Below are 21,237 nucleotides of genomic sequence, written 5' to 3'. Positions count from 1 at the left end.
GGGGAGACGAGGTCAGGTATAGTCAGGGCCACGAAATGCAGGCAGCATGCGGCCATGGTGAGATCTGGAGTTCATTTTCAGGGCTGGGAGGCAAAATCATTGCTGATCTGATGGGATCTGTGTCTGCGGGGCCACTGACTTCTGTGCACCGCGTCCCTGTGGAGCAGAAGTGAGTAGGCAAGGCGGTGGTCGGACACGATGGGAGAGAGGGGCCAGGGCACAGGCAGAGACGGGGCCATTCTGATGGTTTTGAAGGCAGGACTTGCAAGGGAGGGGGTGTGGGATCGGAGAGAGAGCGAGCGAGGCAGGATTCCGGGTTTTTGACCTGAGCAAGTGGTGTAGTGGATTCGTCTTGACTGAGCTGGTCCATATTGGGGGTGGGAGGAGACCGGACAAGGATTTGGTTACATATGTCTGGTTTCATCATCCTGTAGACATCCAAGTGGAATGTTCAGTGGGCATTTGGGAAGTGAGAATCAAGGGGGTATAGACGGCATCGGAAGCCCTGGGCCTGGGCGAGGTGACCGAAGGCATGGGTGGAGAAAAGGAAGAGACCCGAGGCCTGCGCCCTGGGGCCCTGACATATTAGAGCTCAGGAAGAGAAGAAGGAGCCAGCCAAGGAGATGAGGAGTGGAGGGTCTGGACATCAGTGAATGTCCCAAGTCGTGGGCTTATCCTTTGATGGGATCTGTCCTAGTCTCCCTGGGGCCACATCACTAAGTGGGTACACAGCACATTCTCTTCTCCTTCTCTTAATGGAGAAACTGCTGTTTCTCAGTGTGCGTGATCCTGGCTTCCCCTCCTAACGAAAGAGTTGCCAATCTGGTGTCCCACGGTGCATAGAGAGGGGAAAAAGAATGTCTGGAAATGCGCTGACATGAACGTCAAAGTACCGTGGTGCAGTGTGCACTTATCTGAGTAGACAATGTATAGCTTCCAACGGATTCCTCAGGCAAAACTAGAGGATATTTCCCAGAACTTTCTAAATAATCACGAAGCTGAAGTGATACGTGTTTAGACTTATGGAACTCAGGAAGAGAACAGACCCTTTCACCCAGATTGAAACTTACAGAAATTTGGCAGAAGTAAAAATGAATAAAGACTCCAAGTGCCTTAAAAAACACTCCCACTGGGAAAGCAAACAGGGACTCCTGAAACAGAGAAACGCACAGGAGCCAACGTGCCAATAGCACTTTCCGCCAAATACCCATCCCCGTCACTAACTAGTGCTCGGGGAATCAGCTCATTGCTCAGCAACTTGTCGGAAGACGCTAACCACGTCAGTCGTGAGACTTGCAATCAGGTGACATCGCGAGCACAGGTGAGAGAACCTTCCTGACCGAGGAGATGGCACTAAGCCGTCTTCTGGACCTGACTTTGCTCTGGCTTTGCCATCCTCATCAACGCTGGAACCGAAGGGGGCAAACTACTGCTACTTAGGAGTTCTCAGAAACAAAGGCCGATGTGGGTTTTGGATTGCGCGCTCACGAAGTTAAGGCTGCAAGAGAGACAGGGTCGCGCGAGATATTTTTGGAATCAGATTCCACGCCGATATGGATTTTCCCATGGAAACTGCTCTTGATGAAGCCAGGCACGCTTGTATTAGTATTATATTTTCCATGTCAGGGCAAGAGAGGACGTTTGTTGCTTCTTCTGTATTAAAACAGCACAGATTAGTGCTAGTCAGAGCAGTATTACAGGTTACAGATAGTCATAGTGGTATGGGGTTAGCGGTGCCCATTTCGAAACGGCTTTTTCCTTTTCTAGAGCACATGTGGGCTTTCCCATTAGCAGAGCAAACGGACGCTCAGTCTAGTGCACAAGGAGTAACCGGAAAGTTAATGCACCTCAGCTATCTTCTTTCATTTTTTATTTTTTTAAGTTTATTTATTTATTTTTGAGAAAGAGAGAGAGAGAGAGAGTGAGAGAGAACAAGCAGAGGAGGGGCAGAGAGAGAGGGATTCAGAGGATCCAAAGCGGGCTCCGTGCTGTCAGCACAGATCCCGACATGGGGCTCGAACTCACGCACTGTGAGATCATGACCTAAGCTGAAGCCGGATGCTTACCCGACTGAGTCACCCAGGCATCCCCGGGATATCTTATTTTAGAAGAAGTGAGGTTGGTTGGGTGTGGGAAAGCCTTTCTTTCTGGGTCTTAAGCCGAGTATGGTGTTTTGTGAGGCCCCCAGCGGACACTTGAGCGGGTAGGGTGGACCGTGGGGCGCATGTACTGCCCGAGCGGCTCCGGTCTGGCTGGGAGCATGCTCATCTCCTGGCTGTGTGGGTGCAGAGGTCCTCCTAGACCCCGAGTATGTATGTATGTATTTTATTTATTTATCCGAGATCAAAAGGTTTATTTGAAAAAATCGGCACAGGACAAAGATATCCTACTCTTCCTTCTCAGAATGTTTGAACACTCAGAATCTATACAAAATGTAGACAGCAACTCTGATTTCACAGAAAGAACATCAAGGGTCTATGCGAATGGAAACTCCGGTTCCCAGCCTGCCCCAAGGCATGATTCTATCTACTCCTTATTGACATTGACTTTCACTGAGCTTTTGTGTTCAGTGTTACTTGCACGATGAAAAGGCAGGAAATCATTTCCATTTCTAAATGGCTGGGATTACTTAAAGCAACTAAAGTCCTATTGTTACAGCAAAGTTTAGTAAGACTGTGAGAGAATACTACTAATAACATGTGTAAATTATCCAAAATGATTTCTTTATTGAGGGGCCCCAAATATTTAAGTAGCAAAGGTGAGTTATCTTGGTGTCATTGAGAACTCGGTCACGGTCATTTTCAGTTTATATCTGGAAGCGTCCCGTTTTGGACGAACTTTGGTTGATGCTTTCGTGGAGACTATTGTTTAAAAAACATTTCAGATTTTCTGACTCCGTATAAAATCCTATCAGAAGGTAGAGATTTAAATTTAGAAAACTGTTCATGGAGTATTTCCCAGGGTATTATGACTTCTTTAAAATCATATCAATCTTGGGATTCCCAGCCTCTGTTTGCCAAGGGCTAGCGATAAACATCTCAAAATAACCAAAAGAAGTAAGAGATGCGGTGGGTATTGAAATAGACTTAGAACGACTTCATTTTCGCTCCTCTAAAACACAGTACCCTGAGATGTCCCACAACCGTTACCGAAACTTCTCTGGAGACCTCACGTAAGTAAACCCAGTTTTGAAATCCTATTCTCCAAGTGTGCAGCCATTTCGCAGAACTTTTGAACTTTGTGTTTCTGCCTGACGTTGTGCAGATATAGTTAGCTGGGCCATAAAAATTATGTTCCAGTGTGCGGGGAAAGGGAAGCCGCTCTTGCAGGTGAGGGCTCACCTTCCGAGGAGACTCCTGGGAGGGTGGGTGGGCTGGAGGAAACCCTCATGTTCTCCTCACCTCACCAAGTTCTGTGTTAACCCAAGACCCGTGCCTGTGAGGCGGCCGGAGCCCATCCCCCCCCGGCCGATGGGGACCTCGTTAGACGTGGTGGGAACTGCCCGCCTGCGCATCACACGTGGGTTGGACACCTACGTGGTGGCCGGCACTGGGCTAGCTGCTTTCCCAGGAAAATCCTCCCGGGACCCCTTTGCCCCCACTGGGCACCCTGGTGAACTCACCACGTGCATTTGTCATGTGATGCTTGTAACAAACCTGCAAAGAAGACATGACACAGCCTGTTCTGGGACAAGGAATTTGAGTTTTAGGGCGTTTCGATAATTTCCCCAAAGCCACAAGGCAGCTACTCGGTGGAAAGAGACTTCAAATCCAGATCTACCAGGTTCCTGCCCCTGTGCTCCTGTCACTGTGCCCCTGCATCGATCATTTGGTCCTTGCAGTGACCCTGGGAAGCACAGACTGTTGCAAGTGATGAAATCAGATTTTTTGTTTAATGCTTATTTGTTTTTGACAGAGAGAGAGAGAGAGAGCGCGCGCGGAGGAGGGGCAGAGAGAGGGAGACACAGAATCTGAAGCTGGCTCCAGGCTCTGAGCTGTCAGCACAGAGCCCAATGCAGGGATCAAACCCACGAACTGTGAGATCATGACCTTAAGTCGGACGCTTAACCGAGCCACCCAGGTGCCCTGATGAAATCAGGTTTAAGCGACTTGCTCTGGGCTCTAAAGCTCCTGAATATCAAGCTCAGAGTTTCCACCCCAATCTTGACTCTTACATTCAGGGCCTTCCTGATGCTTCCCTCCACTAACCATGACACTTGCACGTGTCCTCCAATAAAAATAACACAATCGCAAACAAACTTTTCCATCACTGCCTTCCCTCAGATGTCTTTAAAAGGAGGTTTCAGTGTAAAAATGTATCAGGTGAAAGAAGCCACTGTCCCACTCAAAGGTCTGACACCTGTTGACATTTTCCCCTTCTCTTTCGAGTTACTCAGAAATTATTTGGGAGAAGTCGAAGACCAGCTTAGGGTAGAACTCAAAAAGCAGGCCATTCTTATTTCCATACTGGTAAAACGATGTAGGGGCACCTGGGTGGCTCGGTCGGTTAAGCGTCTGACTTCGGCTCAGGTCACGATCTCATGGGTTTGTGAGTTCGAGCCCCACGTCGGGCTCTGTGCTGACAGCTCAGAGCTTGGAGCCTGCTTCGGATTCTGTGACTCCTTCTCTCTCTCTGCCCCTCCCCTGCTCATGCTCAGTCTCTCCAAAAAGGAATAAACGTTAAAAGAAAAATTTAAAAAAAAAAAAAGCAAAAAGCGATGTATTAAAAAGAATTCTCCGGCAAACATGGTGCTATTTATGTAATTGTTTTGGTTTTCTGCAAAATTATCTCCTAATAACAAAGAACTCATCATCGCCTTGGAGGAAATACTGTATTGTCTGGAGATTTTCCAAATACATATTACTTTGCTGGGGGAAAAACCAGTCACTACTCATATGATGTTTCTCTTTGAAATAAAGGCCAAAGGTATGAGAAACTATACGAGCCCTTCACACTGGCCACCTCCGGTCCTTACGACTTTCCTCCAGGTAGGAGTAATCGCTACTTTACAGCTGAGGAAATCTGAGGCTCAGGGAGGTTAAGTAACTTGCCCAAGGCAGCATAACTCGTCAGTGACAGCTGGAAAACGAACCCTGCTGTTTCAGTTCCAAGCCAAGTTCCAAGCTGGGGCTCCTGGGACAACGCGGGGGGCTCTTCTTGCTCCCCACGCCAGGTAGTTTTCATGAACACGACCCAGACCAAGAGGCCAGGCCTGTTTCTATGAGAGGCCAGCCTCGCTTCTGTCTTGTAACGAAATAATGCAGGGGATTCTGGTAGGCACTTTCAAAGGCACCAATAAGCCATCTTTCTGATTTTGGTGTCCCTTCAAATATATCACTGATGCCAGGGTGCATCTGAACGCTACAGTTTGAAGAAAGGCCTGCCTCAACCTGTCAACGTCTCTAGCCATGTCTTTTCCAAATATGACACATGAAAGCCCATTTGCTTGACACAGTCATGCCTCTCCGTTTATCCTAAAAAGTGCTTATGGCAACTAGGTGGTAGCTAGTTAGAGGCTGGATTCGGTGTGCTGAGCCAGTCATCGGGGAAGATGAATAAGGAGCCCGTTTTCAAATTTGGTGCTTGCCTTCGGAAACTTGCGTCTTAAATAATTAGTGACAACAGTCTCAGGGCCAGCGCTCGGTGCACAGGGGAACACGTTCCGTCTCTTCGCTTTGGTGCAGAACGAGATACTTCAGGCCATGCATGTCTGGGTGTTGCAGCGTTGCTCAGGTGTGCAAAGTCAGGGCTCCGTCTTTAAGAACTTTTCTGGGCTGGGTTTCAAACGCCCCGAGCTCAGGGCCCGCGTGCCTGAAAAGCCATTGTCAGGGCTGGGTGCCCTACAGTTGGGTTTCTCTTCGGGCACTTTTTTTCTCTCTCAGTTGAGTGAAAAAGTACATGTTCTTTGTCTTTTTTTTTTTTTTCTTGCGGGGTGGTGGGGGGCAGGGTTCAATGAAATTCCTAAACGCTGCGATCAGAGCGGTGCTATGAGAACACATCCACCTGGCGAGAGGAGGCGGAGGAAAGGAGAAATTGCCAAGGAATCATTCAGATGCGTACAGGTCATCTTCAGAAATGACCAAAGCCCCGGACAAGCGGCCGGGTGACATCTTGTCAGCGAACCACCAGGTCCTGAGATGTGTCATCGCGTGGGGGGACAAGGATTCACAGGAGCGTTGTTTGACCACGTTTGCCTCTGCCTTTCATGCGTCACCCTGCCCGCCGCCCTCCCCACCCCCACCCCAGCCGCACCCCCAGCCCCACCCCAGCATACACCGGAAAGCCCCGCAAAGCCCAGACGACCACGGGGCTCGAAGCGTTAACTACGTTTGTAGCTGAGGTTCACAACGGGCCCGCAAGACTGTCCTTGCGCAATTGAAACAGACTCGGTGGTTTTATTGAATGTCGGAGAACATTGTTCTGCACAGCTGCCGGAGAGGTGCTGCTCGGCCACGACAAACACCTATTAGGTGGGCGGCATCAGTCCTCCCCTTACAACCTCTGACGTCAGCCTCAGGGCAAGCAGACACATAACAGCTATCGCTGAACTGCGCATGAAAATTATAGTTTTATTGTCTATACAACTGAAGGTTTGACTCGGACTCCTGCTTCTGTCCGAGTTGTATAAAGAAGCAATTCTTCTCTTAGAACAAATAAGCACAGTACACTATTGTAATCTAAGAAACAGGCACTATTTATGTATTGGAAAACTTTGCTCTCAATGGGGCTAATGGTCCAACGGCCCATGAGCCACTATTTTAGCAGCTGTAGAAAAGAAAGCTGTAGAAGTCACAAGTAATGAGATGCTAAAAGCAGCAGAGACAGATGATCTGGGCACTAAGGCAAGCCCTCCCCCATCCCAGCTGTTCCTGCCTCTAGTTCAGCAAGCACGACTCGTAGGTGGGGACCATGTACTTGATGTTGATGAAGGCGTCTTCTCCTCCGTAGCGCTCCAGGACCTCCAGCGTCTCCTGGATCAGGTCACCGATGTTCTCCCTCTTCTGCTGGCTGTAGTCGATGCCGTCTCCCGAGTTAACTGGTTCATGCAAACACACAAAGAGGCCCGTTATTCTGCGGTTTCCCCCCCAAAAACCCTACACGTCGCTCTAGGCATTTTCTCTGCATGCTTGTTAGGAGATGCAAGCATTTAACATATTTTTTTTTTTAATGTGATCTTGTAGAGTTTCAGGGGTAGTGAATGACAAATCTATAAAAATACGAGGTCCTAGATCGCAGCTGATGAAAAGCCGTTGAAACTAAAGGAGTAACAGAATCAACAGAACTGGTGTAATCACCGTTACACTACAGATCACAAATCTCAAAGCTGACTCTTCCAGAGCGTTCTCTCGGACAGTGAGTTCTTCAAAGCCACAACATGGCATATTTCAGGGGAACAGTCTGGGGGTGCCTGGGCGGCTCAGTCGGTTAAGCATCCCACTTCAGCTCTGGTCACGATCTCGCCATTCGTGGGTTCAGGCCCTGCGTCGGGGTCTGCGCTGACAGCTCGGAGCCCGGAGCCTGGTTCGGATTCTGTGTCTCCCTCTCTCTCTCTCTGCCGCTGCCCCATTCACACTCTGTCTCTGTCTGTCTCAAAAGTTAAAAACATTGAAAACAAAAACTAGAGTGAACTGTCTGTGGTCAGGCGAGGGGCTGGCCTTCTGCGGGTTAAGTGGATGTACTCTGGCAGGAGAGGCTTAGCTCGACCCTTGTCTTTGCTGCTGTTGAGCACCGTCTGCTCTTGCTTTTTGCCGAACATTTGTACAACGGCTATTAGTTACCGTGTCCCAGGGACTGCGTGTCACTGTCCAGGCGGAGGACCTGGTGCCTGGAGGACACGGCCAAGGCCAAGGCTTGAAGTGACCCCCGCAGCTGCCTCTCTGGCTCGGCGAGGGAAGGAAGTGCCAGCACCGGCCTTCGGCAGCCTCGGAAACCTGGGTCCGCAAACCCCATCTCAAAGCATTTGGAGGAGAAGTGTGTGATGGTGTGCAACCTGGCTGCAGGAATCACCCAGATGTGCGGGAGTCTGACTAAAATGGAGACCCTTGGCTTCAAGGCAGAGTATAGAAGCTCCATGAGGTTCTCCCCAGGAGCATCTTTTCTTTTTTAAGTTTATTTATTTTAGACAGAAAGAGAGAGAGAGCGAGCAAGTGGGGGTGGGGCAGAGAGACAGGAGAGAGAATCCCAAGCAGGCTCCCCACTGTCAGCAGAGAGCCTGATGCGGGACTTGAACCCACGAACTGTGAGATCGCAGCCTGAGCCAAAATCAAGAGTCGGACGCTCAACCAGCTGAGCCACCCAGCAGCCCCCAAACAGCTGTCTTGACACTCATTCCGGTTTGTACTTTGCTCACAGATTTCCAAGGGCCTCGACCACATTTGCTCTCCCAGTAAGCATGGTGGTACTATGGCTCTGCCCAGTTGCTGACATGACCCCATCTCACCTCTGCTGAAGTGAGGTGCAGCGAACGGGCTGTGAGCTCAGGCGGTGGCCACATGGGGCAGGGGGCGGGGAGCTGCAACCTGAAAATGTGCACTACACCAGATGAAAGTTCTTATTCTATCCGCATTTCAAGTATGGCTCCAAAATGTTGATCTTGCTTGAATGTGAAAATTATAGAAGGGAAAATGGTATTTCAACCTTCTTCCCCAGATACTCTGGACATTTAAGAAAAGACTGAGTAGTGGTTCAGGTCAGTACTAAAAGTAACAGTCACAATCCCACGTAGCAGAGATAAGCAGTTCTTTTGCTTGATTTTTCCAGAAACTTATTAGAGAAATATCACTGTCTTCGATAGCATAGGGAAAATGAATTGCTCTCCTGATGAGTTTCTTTTAGTGAGGGTGAAGGCAGGCAGAAATATTAGTAATTTTCAGAGAGAGAGAGAGAGAGAGAGAGAGATTACGGTCACACAGCTATAGTGTATATCAATTTTTCTTAGCAAATGACCTTACAACACAAAGCCATTATAATTATGTGGGGTTTTCTTGCTTATGATGGAAGCATTTCTATGATCACATGGTAAGCTCGATTTAAGCTAAAGTTTGAGGCACAGGGTAGTTGATCATCCAAAATAACCAAATAGCAAAGAGTTATTGTGGAACAAACAAGAGATTAGATGTTTGAAAAAAAGATTTTTACCCTATTTCTTTTAAGCGAAAGATAAACTTAAAAAAAATTTTTTTAATGTTTATTTATTTTTGACAGAGAGAGACATAGAGCATGAGCGGGGGAGGGGCAGAGAGAGAGGGAGACACAGAATCTGAAGCAGGCTCCAGGCTCCAAGCTGTCAGTACAGAGCCCGACGCGGGGTTCGAACCCACGGACCGTGAGATCATGACCTGAGCCGAAGCTGGACGCTCAACCGACTCAGCCACCCAGGCACCCCAAAAGATAAACTTTTTAGAAACAAAAATGTAGACAAATGCACACTTAAACTAAATGGTCTTTTTTGTTTTCTTTAGATTTACATGGTGAAGGGAGAAGAGAGAGTTGCAGTCAGGATTGCCCACTAGAGAGGACAGCGTGGTTATCAATCCACTTGGGGGAACTTTCCAAGAGGAGAAGATCTTTGGGCTGAATTAAAAGAGAAGAAGGAACCTTGTGTGTGTGTTTGTGTGTTGTGGGGGGGCGGGGGAACGGGGAGGTCGTTGATATTTGTTACAGGTGTAAAGAATAGATCTTAAGGAACAAACTCCAAAAGAAGACGGGACAAGGGAGTCAGAAGAAGGGGCAGGAGGGGAAGGACAGAGACAGATAACGGGTAACAAGGGAGATCGCTATCAGAGAATGCATCTTTCAGGAACAACTTCAGCTTCCCAGGATTCCATCCGGAATGGGGGAGAATGTGTGTGCCTCTTCCTGATAGGCACTCCCGGTCCTGGAAGAGGTAGGACTTAGGGAGAAGGTGGCATGGCCCACACTTGCATAGAACAGACGAGCCCACAGCACAAACCCCTGGAGGGCACAGGGCAACGATAACTGGTGATGGCGCTGAGCAGTGACAGCCTTGATCCAGTTTCGTATGGCAGAAATACGTAAATTAATCACTAATAAATGGTGCCTTTTGTTGGCATATTAGTCCAAAGGTCAAGAACTGAATAGATCACGGGACAGACATATTTTCCCGCTGGAGGCAGAGGGGGGTTTGGAAAGTCTGCACACAAAGGAAAGCTTAACACACCCTGTTTTTCCCACTGACTTCCAGAAGGCTACAGTTGACAACCACACTTTATTTCAATAATAACCTATTCTTGCTTTTTTAAAAAATATTTAACTGTAGGAGTAAGTAAAGCTATGTAGCTTTTTTGTTTCTCAGCAGTGTAGAAGCCCAAATGATAAAGAGAACAGAACACAATGGAAGTTGCTTACTCAGAAAGTGACTTGGACTGGGCATGTTTAGTGGTTGCAGAATGTATATCACTGGGGCAGAAAAAAGCCCCAGAAGGAACACATTCCCTTATTTTGCATGCTGCAAGGATGACAGGGCATGGGTTAGTGTCAAACCATGCTGAGAAGCAGGCGAGCAATGTGGTCTCCTTTTCAAAACAGCTGTATTGCCACTTTCTTTGAGAATCTGACCTGGAGCTCACCACTTTAAATACACATGATGCCGCCAGAAAGTACGCTTGTGAGACTAGGGCACTCAAAAAAAACAAACAAACAAACAAAAAAACAACAAAAAAAAAAACACACACACACACACACACACACAAAACCAGATGGTTATTTACAATCGTCAATTCTGATTAGGAGGATGACATTTCAATTTAGGAAGCTTGGAATCTGTTTTATGTCCAGCAGCTGGAAAGATACTTTGGTGAGGGAAGAGAGATGTTTTATTTATAACCAAACAAATAGGACTATAAGTGCGGTTTCAGCCACACCACTTTTCTAGAGGGATACTATGCAAGCAGAGTCGAACGAGGGTATTGTTTCTCTTCTTGGGGATGCTTTCATGCAGGAGGCATGCAGGTAGGGCTTGAAAGTTGTGCCCGGTTAGGGACTATTGTAAGTGCATTTACGATGCTGAATGCCGCAATTGCTGATGACGTAGGCAATATGTGTCATCGCGTGCACACTTTTTTTCTATACAGCCCTCTTTAAACTGTCCTTCCCTGGGTGCTTGCTCTTTCCAGGTGCCGTATTGGTCAGGAGTGGGATGTGTATATCCCAGCCTTGCATCTGGACGACAGCATCCTCCTGGTGAGGAGCTCAGCTTGTGTCCGTGAGGTCACTACCGTAACACCCGGTCACCAAGGGCCGCCTCAAAGGGAGATGACGTGAGACACATCTCCGCTTGATGCAGACATCTGCTAGGCACGGCAGGTGATCCAATACAGGAAAAAGGGGCTCTTGTCGTCGGGAGAGCTTATCCTCCAGCTGGGGTCATCTAACTGATCCCCCTCTTGTCGAATGCCTTGATCACACGCACCCACCATGGAAGGAAGTTCAGGCTCATGCTCCTTGACCTCACGAAGCCTCTAAGCCACAGGCGTGTCCCTTACTGCGTGGGTGGTCAGTGGAACCCATGTCCTGAGAGAACCCTTATCTGTCAGGCGCCCCAGACTTCTTATCTTAGACACATGGAGAGTGGTAAAAGGACGTACAGATGGCCACAGGGAGGGCCAAGCACAGTGAAATTCAATTTTGGATTTTTCTGACTCTAACGTTTTTTTTTGGTAAATAGTCTTAAATGTGTAGCTACTCTTATACGAACTGTAATACGCAAAGGAGTTATTTGGAAGTGAAAGCACTATTTGAAGCATGAGAAATATAAAACAATGCTTATTCCACATACCTGAAGCAGTACTAACGTGATTCTAACAGACGAAATAATTTATGAAATCAACGTGCACTTTCTGGTCACAACCTAAGAAAATTAGCAGGCACCATTTCAAGAGAAACGTTTCTGCGACTTTGGGGGCATCTCCTGGCCCAAGCGGCAGCCTCGCCCCCTGAGGGAGGAGCGGGATCCCATGGGAGGGGTGCCTCCATCCACCTGTCATCCTGAAACTGCCCACCACGTGGGTGCTTTTCGAAGCCAAGGAACCAAACGCCCTTAAAGGAAGCACTGGCTTGGGAAACTCAGGGCAAAACCACCTGAGCGGATCGGGAAAGGGTGAGGCAGGATTCAAATGATGTCCAGACTCCGAACTTACGACGTTAACTCCCCATGCTCACCAGCAAGAGCGGTTCACGTTACCCCTTCGGTGTACAACAGCACTTTAAATAACTGGAGGAATCAGCACATTTCTCAGACAAAAAGCTGATGAACCTGACGGCACAACATCCGCTGCAGCCGTTGGCCACACCAGACAGTGAGCCAGGCAGACCGATGCTCTCAGCTCACCTAAGGCTAAACGACAGCCGTAAAACCAGGGCTTTGAAATAAATTGCTACTGACGCATCATGGTTTGGCTACGCCCTTCTCTGGCCATTCGTGTGTGGGGTCTAACGTGTCGTCAAGCATGGGCACTCTGCAGACACCGTATTTGAACGTGAATCCAGGCCAAGTCCGGCCCGAAGCTGTTCTCAGTCTGAGAGCGTCCATTGATGGAGAGCGACTCGCGGAGAGCACGTTTGTCACAGCATGTCCCCAGGTGGAATGGCTGGCGAGCTGAGTGGGCAGCAAGAACTCTGGTCCCACGGTGTTTGCCCATCGGGGCGGGACGATCTCCCTGAAGCGACAGTGAGATTAAAAAAAAAAATGCGAAAAGGAGAAGCCAAATCATTTCTTTCTGGATCAGAAAAGGCATTTATTGGCTTCTCGAATGCTGAACTAAAATATTTCCCGAGCTCTAAAGACCTACTGTAGGGAGCTTTACCTGTCGGGACCTGTAGCCTGTGACAGCTTCAGTCATAGCTCAAAAGCTGCATTGCTTCAGACTGGGTTTCAGCGACGTCATCATCGTGGAGAAAGTGAGCCTCCAGGACCTGGGTTCAGGTCTTGGCAGGTATGCGCAGGTAGAACGTGCTGCAAATATTATTATTGTAACGTGTCTCTTGATGATACTGAACCATCACAGATTTTCTGTTGGATGATTCTGAACACATTTTTCCCTTGGGTTTAGTGGATTTAGCAATTAGGAGATTGTGATGACCCAAACAGTAATTCCTTGGGCACACTTACTGATATTTAGGCAGATGTCAGCTTTAGTAGAATAAAACTAACAGTTTCCAAAAGAGATTTATTAAAAAGACAACTCTCATTAAAAAAAGATATGTCATTAAAAGGTATCTCATAATATCTATGAAAAGGTTTAGAAGGTGTTGTTCTTGAGTTTTTCTTTTTAAGATATATTTTGTTTTTTAAGAACATTTCAATTTCAAGACCTAGTTTAAATTGTCAATATTTGTTTTGCCAGAAATATTCATTTACTTGGGGTTAGCTTGGACCCGATTTACTTAATAGAAACAGTTGCCTATTTTGGAATAAAAGGGCTTTCTCCCATAGAGTTTGGAAAAGTACAGTGGAAACCATTGTGAATTCCAGTCTGATCATTTTTGAGATGAGAGAATGGAGAAGAAAGTGAAGGGGGAAGAAAAACCCTATAACTCAATTCCGTTTTGTATTCTAAGAGAAGGACCCTTTTGGGGAGATGCTTTGAGGTTATCTGCTTTTAGAATTCTACACCAATGCTTCTTTTGTTTTCCTTCTTAGCTTTGCTATGCTACTTTGAGAAGACTAGTCTTTTGTTTCCTAACCATAACATATGCCACCCCGTTCGGAATTCCGGGTGTTTCATGTTTAACCCAAGCTCAAGCCGCCGTTTCTTTGGCTGACTCCATACCTTCTTGGAAAGTGATGGTTTTCAACAGACCCTTAAGTATGACTGTGCAATGGCTATTTCCAAAGTCTCTTCATTCATGGGGGGTGTGAATCAAAGTTGCAATGCTTTTGCAACCAATAACTTATAACAACCATAGCATTTGGCATGCTGGAGATGCCCAAGGGCTTAAACACTTCAAATCTTCTCAGATCTTGTTGACATTAATGAAATTCACAAGATTTCTTTCCTCTGAAGATAAAAGCTTTGAAGCAAGACCTCGATTCCCAGCTGGAAGTCTCTCTCTCTTCCTCTCTTTTTGACACAGGAGCTGGGTGACTAAACCAAGAGGCTACTAAGCCATCACAGTTTCAAAAGCTCTAGAAAGGGTTTTCATCCTCTGAATGGGGGCACCGATCACTTGTGAAATTGAAGATATCATGGATCTTGGCCCTATTGTCAATTACATTTTAAAATTTTCCTTCAGAGAGACAATGAAAATTTCTAAACAATTTCCATTTCCCAACTGCCAATTAGATTTATTTCCCTAAATGACATTAGAATGTACTGGTATAGCAAAAATAACACTGGATATCAAGGCAAATGACTTGCATTATAGTTTTCCAACAACCTAGGAGCTTCAATGTTCAATAATTTGCTAGATGCCTTCTGAAATCTCTGAATCTCAGTTACCTTCCCCGTACAACGAAGGGATTGAACTTTGAGTGATCTCTGGTTCCTACCATCCCAACATTACATTTTGCAAGATCACAATACAACTTTGGAACACGCTTTTGGAAATGATGGTTCCTCAAGAGATGCACTGTATTTCAACTGAAAAGATGGTCCTAAAGCAAATGCATAATTCTCCAAAGTAAGTCACAGATTTCATAAGCATCAAATTCAGCTTTCAAATCAAGTTCTAAGAAAACCCGAAAGGACCAATGGCTATATAATTCTAGTGAAGGAGGAAAACACTGTCAAAAACTCAAATTATTTGTTGACACACTGCAAAAAGTTATTCCATCCTGCTATTTCAATAAGGTGATATAGATTTTGACTTCTTACAATAAAGACCAAATGTTTGGGTTGATTTTTTAAATATAGTCGACGGATAGTGATTTGGTCAAGAGTACAAAAAGGCCGGTTAGGTTTATCTTTGATTAATGACTACTTTAACCTGGAAGTTATACTGAAAATAACGGGTGGGTCGACCAATTTATCCCCATACAGAATTATAACAACAGATTCAGTGGCCATTGAATTAAAATGGCTTCAAGCTTTTGAAGTGAAAGTATCTCTTTTCTTGTTGGCCAACTTGATTCAATGACCTGACTGCTTCTAAAAAGGAGAATTCCAAGTCCAGCCCTGTCCTAAATTGATTCCTCACTGGTCTATCTCACTATGGAATAATAATAATAACGACGGTAACACTAACATAATGTCACTTAAAACAAAGAATAGCCCTATGAGCTAGCTACTTACCGACTCCCCTCCACAGAGGAGCAAACTCTGCTTAGGAAGGTGAAGTAAGTCAACAGAATAACACAAAAAGTAAGTGATACTGAAAAAGAGAAATTATGGCAGGTGTCTGCCCAAGGGGAGCAAGAAGGATGATAGGAAGATCCAGAAAGAGAGGTGTAAGCATCCCATGTCAACATAGGCGGTGTTCAAGGTAGCAGAAACTCTGCCTTTCTAACTGTAGGAGAAGCTCAAGTCCGTAAAGGAGGAATGCCATGGGAGAGAGGGTCCAGGGGATAAATATCCGTGGGGGGAGGTATTTGACTTGTGCAATCAATCAATTCGTGTTTCACAAGGCAGCAAACTGCTCATCTAAGCTTCCTTTTTATGATATGGACTATTATGCTATCTTTACTTCATCACAAGTGCTTGAAATAATGACATCCTTTACTGAGACGCGCAGAAAGACGAAAATCAGGGATGACTGATTTCAAGGACTTTTTTTTCTGTGCCACAGAATACATGAGGAATAGGGAGAAATTCTAGGATTAATTTCACATTCCACACCCCCGTCTTTAGGAGCATTTACGATTTCCTGGTTTCCCTCACTATCTGAAAAGAAAGCATTTCTAAGAAACCTTTTGTAAGCCAAAATGGTGGAAAGCGAAGAACTATTTACCTTTAATGTATATGGGAGAATTTTTGAGTGTTCCCAGACGCCAAAAATAATCTCTCTTAGGCTCTTCTGGTACCTTAGGATATATCTTGCTAACGGATGCTGGAAATACACCGAGGTAAAGCACAGATGCTCACAGACACAGTTCAAAGCTCTGGTGGGCGGCTTGATGCTGAGTGTAGCTCCCGGGGAAAGAGCCTGGTGGCGCCCCTCTGGCTGCTGAGGGTGTGCGCTGAATGCTATTTTTTTTCATTTTGTCCTTTTTTCATAAAAGCAAAGCTCCTCTTCAGATTTCTTTTAGCTTAACAAAGATAGGTGCTAAGATAGGAAACGGTGGGGCTTTAATGTGCGCAAGACAGAAAAGCTGCCTGAGAGCCACTGTCCAGAGTGTCATTGTTGTCTGTGGAGGGACACCTGCTCTCGTCAGACCAAAGGTGCTAGGAAAACCGGTAAGCGGCAGGATAGTAGGAAGAGGGCGAGAAGGTAAAAAGTAGGAATCTTCTAGATCTTTCTAGATCCTTACAAACCAAAAAAACCAACTCAAAGCCACAGATGTTGAGGATGTTATGGATCGAAGTCTGAGGTTCCCATCTTCCATGAACAAGGGTTTCTAGTGTTGCTGTAGGACACTGTTTCATAGGATTCTTGCGTAGTCCCCGGTGGGGTCTAATCCTGCGTGGAAGCCCTCCGATGGCCCCCCAGAGGTGAGCGCTGACTTCATGAGTCTCGCAAGCCCCGAGTCTGGGCTCAGATGAGTTTCATCTTTGATTCCGCTTTTTTGCTTTCTTCAGTTTGCTCTGTGTAGTGCCTGGCGGGTCTATTGCCAATAGCCCAGGCCCCTCTGGGTTGGAGCTAGTAGCCTATTCTGCCTTTCCATTTTCATGTCCTCCTCTTCCTCCTTTACCCTGCGGGTTAACTTTCCTAATCGCGTTCTCTCCCGATCACAACCAACATCTCCACATTGTATGATGCCTCAAAGTCAAGTTCCCAATCATCTGGGACCTCTGTGCTCTGCTCTTCCTCATACTTTGCTCTTTCTCACCAAGACCTCCTGCTCCACTCAGTCCGGATTTCTTCCTAACCCCTGAGTGCACAGTTTCATTCATGTCTTTGAAATTCCCCATAGCACTATGCTCCCCTCTATCTCCTGGTACCTTTCTTCAAGGCTAGTTTTGGACTTACTTCCTCGGGGAAGTTGCCTCCAGAGTCATCTTTCCTTCTTTTGAATTCCTAGTGTGGTAGCCAGCAATCCATCCACCTTCCTTATTTACATGTTGCTCTGGAACCCTTGGGAAGTGTTTTACGTTCACTTAGTTTTCCTACATTTTGTCACCTCTTGAAAGGCAGGATTATACTACTGTAGTATAAATTTCATTCATTTGGCCTCAAATGCAAATTGAACATTTGTAAAAGGAATGAATGAGTGAACAAATTACTACTTTGTGGGTTTACTGAAGCCAGATACAATATAAGCAAATTCAGTTCTAAATAAACTATATGTTAAATGTAGTGCTATTTGCCTAATGCTTATTCTTTATTTATTACTTACATGCTTGTAAGTTCCTATCCATGGAAATAGCATTTCTGTGAATTTGGACAAGTTTGATCAAATGTGGTTAAGTGCATGGGGGCTCTGTATAGTCAGATAGGTTCATCTCTTTTCCAAAGTCTTCTTGGATTTAAAGTGAGGTTTACTTGGATCACCCTTAAATTTGAAAGAAATTTTTTTTCAAAATAAAAAATCAGATTACCCCTTTCACTTTATTGGCAACATTTGTTTCAAGATGAAGACAATGCTGCCTTCCTATGGCATTTTCATTTAATATCTAAATTTTGTTTAATACTATTTCTTATATGTCCATATGGTAATTTTTGACCGGCTCCAGAGATGACCAAATACATGATTTTAAGTGGAAAAGAAATGTTGATTGCTGCTTTCAGGAGTGGGGCAAACCTATTGGAAGTAATTTTACTGAAAATCTTTATAAATGTACCTAAATGACAGCTGTTATTATAGTTTTCCATCAGCAAGAAACTTTAATGATACAACCCATTTTCAGCTCTAATTTTTTTTTTTTGTAATTGAGGCACAAAAATGGAAAGAGAAATTTCAGATTTCTAACAAATGTTATCAGCAAATGCAGTAAATTACGGGTAGCTTTATTTTCCAAATTACCTTTGTTAGAACTTTCATCTATGTAACGAACTCACATCTCAAGCTTATGTAGGGCCACACTGGTGATCACCATCATAACAAAGTTTGGTTAAATCGTTTTAGATGAAAGGCTTTATAAAGGGCATGGGTCTGCAAAGTGGAAGACCTTTTAGTAAAAGGCCTCTGTTCTATTGCAGAAAATAATTAATTAGATAAACTCACTAATGGTGCTTACAATGAAAACACACGTCGATCAGATGTTTCCCCATTTGTCTGGGATTTATCTCAGCTTGCCTGAACTATCTACTCTTTGAAAATTCTAAAATGAATTATTGGGTGCAAAATTCAAGTAGATTTCCAAACCATTAGCTGGAAATTTTACAGAGTGGGAATCTTTCTCATCAATTGTGCTCGATTAATGCAAAAATGATATATTAAATGAACAAATCAGACCAATCTGCCGGGCTGAACAGCCTTCACTGCCATAGAAGTGACAGAGTTAAAACTTTCTAGCCTTTTATGGCTGTCTCAGTTTAAAATAGCCTTGCAATATTGTCCAAAGCTCTGACTATCAACTTTTATCAGCCTCTACGCTGCTGAGGTAAATGTGGCAAGAGACATCCACTTTGCCACTGAGCGTGTTGTTGCAGAACCCAATCTGAAAATACTAGAGTTTACCTAACAAAATTTTTACAAAGGTTCAAGGCTTTGCTAAAGTCCAATCGGAGTTTTGGACACACAGTTAAAAAAGGTATCTACATTTTGGGGGAAAAATTGAAAATGTGGCCATTTAATCTGGTATAGCAGCAAAATCAGGGTTGCATGAGAAGTGAAACAAAAGCTTGTTGGAAATGCTGATAGGTGAAATATGCCGATTTTTGGTATTTTTGAATAAAGAAATGTTTATTTGCCTGAGTTACATTTTTATCATTTGAGATTCTTCAGTTTAGTCTACACAACTGATTTGCCTCTGAATCAGGATTTTAAGAGGGGGTAAGTAGACAAAGGCAGCGAGAAATAAAACAGCAGAATCCCCATGGGGTTGAGGCCAGCAGACGATGAAATGCACACAGGTTTGTTGAACACAAATGGCTTTGCATCCCAGCTCCGTGGGACCTTCAGCCTGTTACTGAATCCCTGATTGGAACGGGTGTCATACTTACCTGTAAGGATAGGTACAAGGATAAAACGAGAGGATATATGTTAGGTCTTAGGGATTTAACAAGCTATTGATACATTTCAACAATTATCGAACTAGGATTCAGTTTCAGCCACGAGGATGTCAGCTTCCCTGCTCCCGGATAACAGTGAACTGTCTATAATTTAACTCTTTTCTGGGGTAGGACAGGAGGGACAGCTCACGGAACAGCAGGGAGTCAGGTTTTTATCTTTTATAAAATGGGTCGATTCACAGCCTCCGAAGAGGAGCAGACCTGAGTTGCTGTATCTTCGAGTCACGCAGAGCACATCCTTACTGTCGCCTGGGCTCGCCATGAATGCAGAGCCCCGGGGTCGGGTGGCCTTACTCAGGTGTGGGCGTCCTAGTCTAGACTGGCTTCTCAGACCCTGCGTGTGTCTCCATCGGGACACGTGGGTGTGAGACTTTCTAAGCCAACTGTTTACGGCTTGAGGTTACACTCCGCAGTTTCCGAAGCTCTGTTGGCCTCCAGGTACATTTCAATATGCTGGTGCATATTGAGTGAGGGGAAAAGAGATGGGTTATTGCAAATGGCGCTCTGCGTTCGTGGCCCTACTTATTTCTCTTCTGCTTCAACAAAGTCCTGAGTTTTCTAATTTCAGGAGCACGGTTTGTGATTAGCCCGTTCCCTGGATTGCTGGCTGACTGTGTGAGATGCAGTCCTAGTAAGCCAACAGGAAAAAGTGGATCTTGTCTTTGAATGAAAACCCGGTACTTGTGCCTCAAGGCACAATTAGGTCATAATTATGTAGCATTACTATGGGAGTTAATATTTGCATAATAATGCGTATGTGGATTTCCTTAGTTTGTGTTTTGAGGTATTAACTGACGCTTAATACATACTGACAACAGTGTGTTACAATTCCCATTTTATATCAAGCAAGTAGCTGGAGAGAGAGACAGAGAGACAGAGAGAGAGACAGAGACAGAGGAAGGTGTCCTTGCTTACTACTGACCACACAGAGAACAGTATGCTGGAGAAGAGACAGTGAAACCGAAGGAAGAATTGGAGCAATGTTTGGGCTCAGGTCCTAGCCCTGCAGGCAACACACTGACCTTGGGCTTTAGGAAACTTGTCCTCCTGTTTCTTATTAGAGCTAAAATCCCTCCGTCTACCACCTTCACTGCATAGGTTGCTATTTTGGCCAAAAAAAAAAAAAAAAAAAAAAAAAAAAAAAAGCCCTCTCTCCTCTTCTAGACGCTTCAAAGCCTGACCCTGGGTCTCTTGGGATGGTGGTGGACCTCATGTCTCCTGTCCCTGGCCAGGCTCCCAAAACTGACCTTTGTGAAGTAGACTCAGAGCTTCTGATCAAACTGGGGCAAATGTCCTGGCAAACAGGCACATATGTGCAAACTGTGTTCCAGATGGTTACTACTACGTCAGGCTTGCACAAGGAAGGACCTCCAGGAGGTTGAGGAGGAGACCCGGACGAAGAGTTCAACTGATTTCTTGCCCTCCTTTACACTGGGGTCCTCCTATGGGGAACTATTATCCTTCACATCCAAAGCCTCAAAGTAAATCATTCCATTTAGTTTCAGTCTTCTGGAAATACTGTCTACTAAGGAACACTGCCCCTCTACATGCTTCTATGGACAAGACCTATGTTCTTGGACTTGAAGATCTGCCATGAGATGGTAGGTCCTTGTATCTGGGCTGTTTATTTTTTTTTTAATGTTTATTTATTTTTGAGACAGAGACAGAGCATGAGCAGGGGAGGGGCAGAGAGAGAGGGAGACACAGAATCCGAAGCAGGCTCCCGGCTTGGAGCTGTCGGCACAGAGCCCGACGCGGGGCTGGAACCAACGAACTGTGAGATCATGATCTGAGCCGACGTCGGACGCCTAACCGACTGAGCCACCTAGACGCCCCATGGGCTGTTTATATTTTTACAGAGACACTTGGCTGAAAGAAGCAGCTTCAGGGGCACCTGGGTGACTCGGTTGGTTAAGTGTCCGACTACGGCTCAGGTCATGATCTCGT

The 21,237-nt window shown here is 45.5% G+C and overlaps 1 protein-coding gene across 2 annotated transcripts in view; it reads right to left on the bottom strand.

The window, feature by feature from the left end:
* Window positions 1-6,670: 6,670 nt before the first annotated feature.
* The window catches only part of PACRG (parkin coregulated), a 512,384-nt gene continuing 497,817 nt past the window's right edge, over window positions 6,671-21,237 (bottom strand). For both annotated transcript variants that reach the window (XM_060614499.3, XM_060614497.3), the window contains exon 5: window positions 6,671-7,036. In XM_060614499.3, the coding sequence (XP_060470482.1) occupies window positions 6,876-7,036 (161 nt within the window). In that variant the 3' untranslated portion in view covers window positions 6,671-6,875. The remainder of the gene's footprint in view (window positions 7,037-21,237) is intronic.

The sequence above is a fragment of the Panthera onca genome, chromosome B2 (assembly GCF_046562875.1).
Source record: "Panthera onca isolate mPanOnc1 chromosome B2, mPanOnc1 haplotype 2, whole genome shotgun sequence".
In the NCBI taxonomy this organism is placed as follows: Eukaryota; Metazoa; Chordata; class Mammalia; order Carnivora; family Felidae; genus Panthera; species Panthera onca.
Note: the sequence above shows the minus strand (reverse complement) of the source record. Positions and strands in the feature narration are given on the sequence as shown.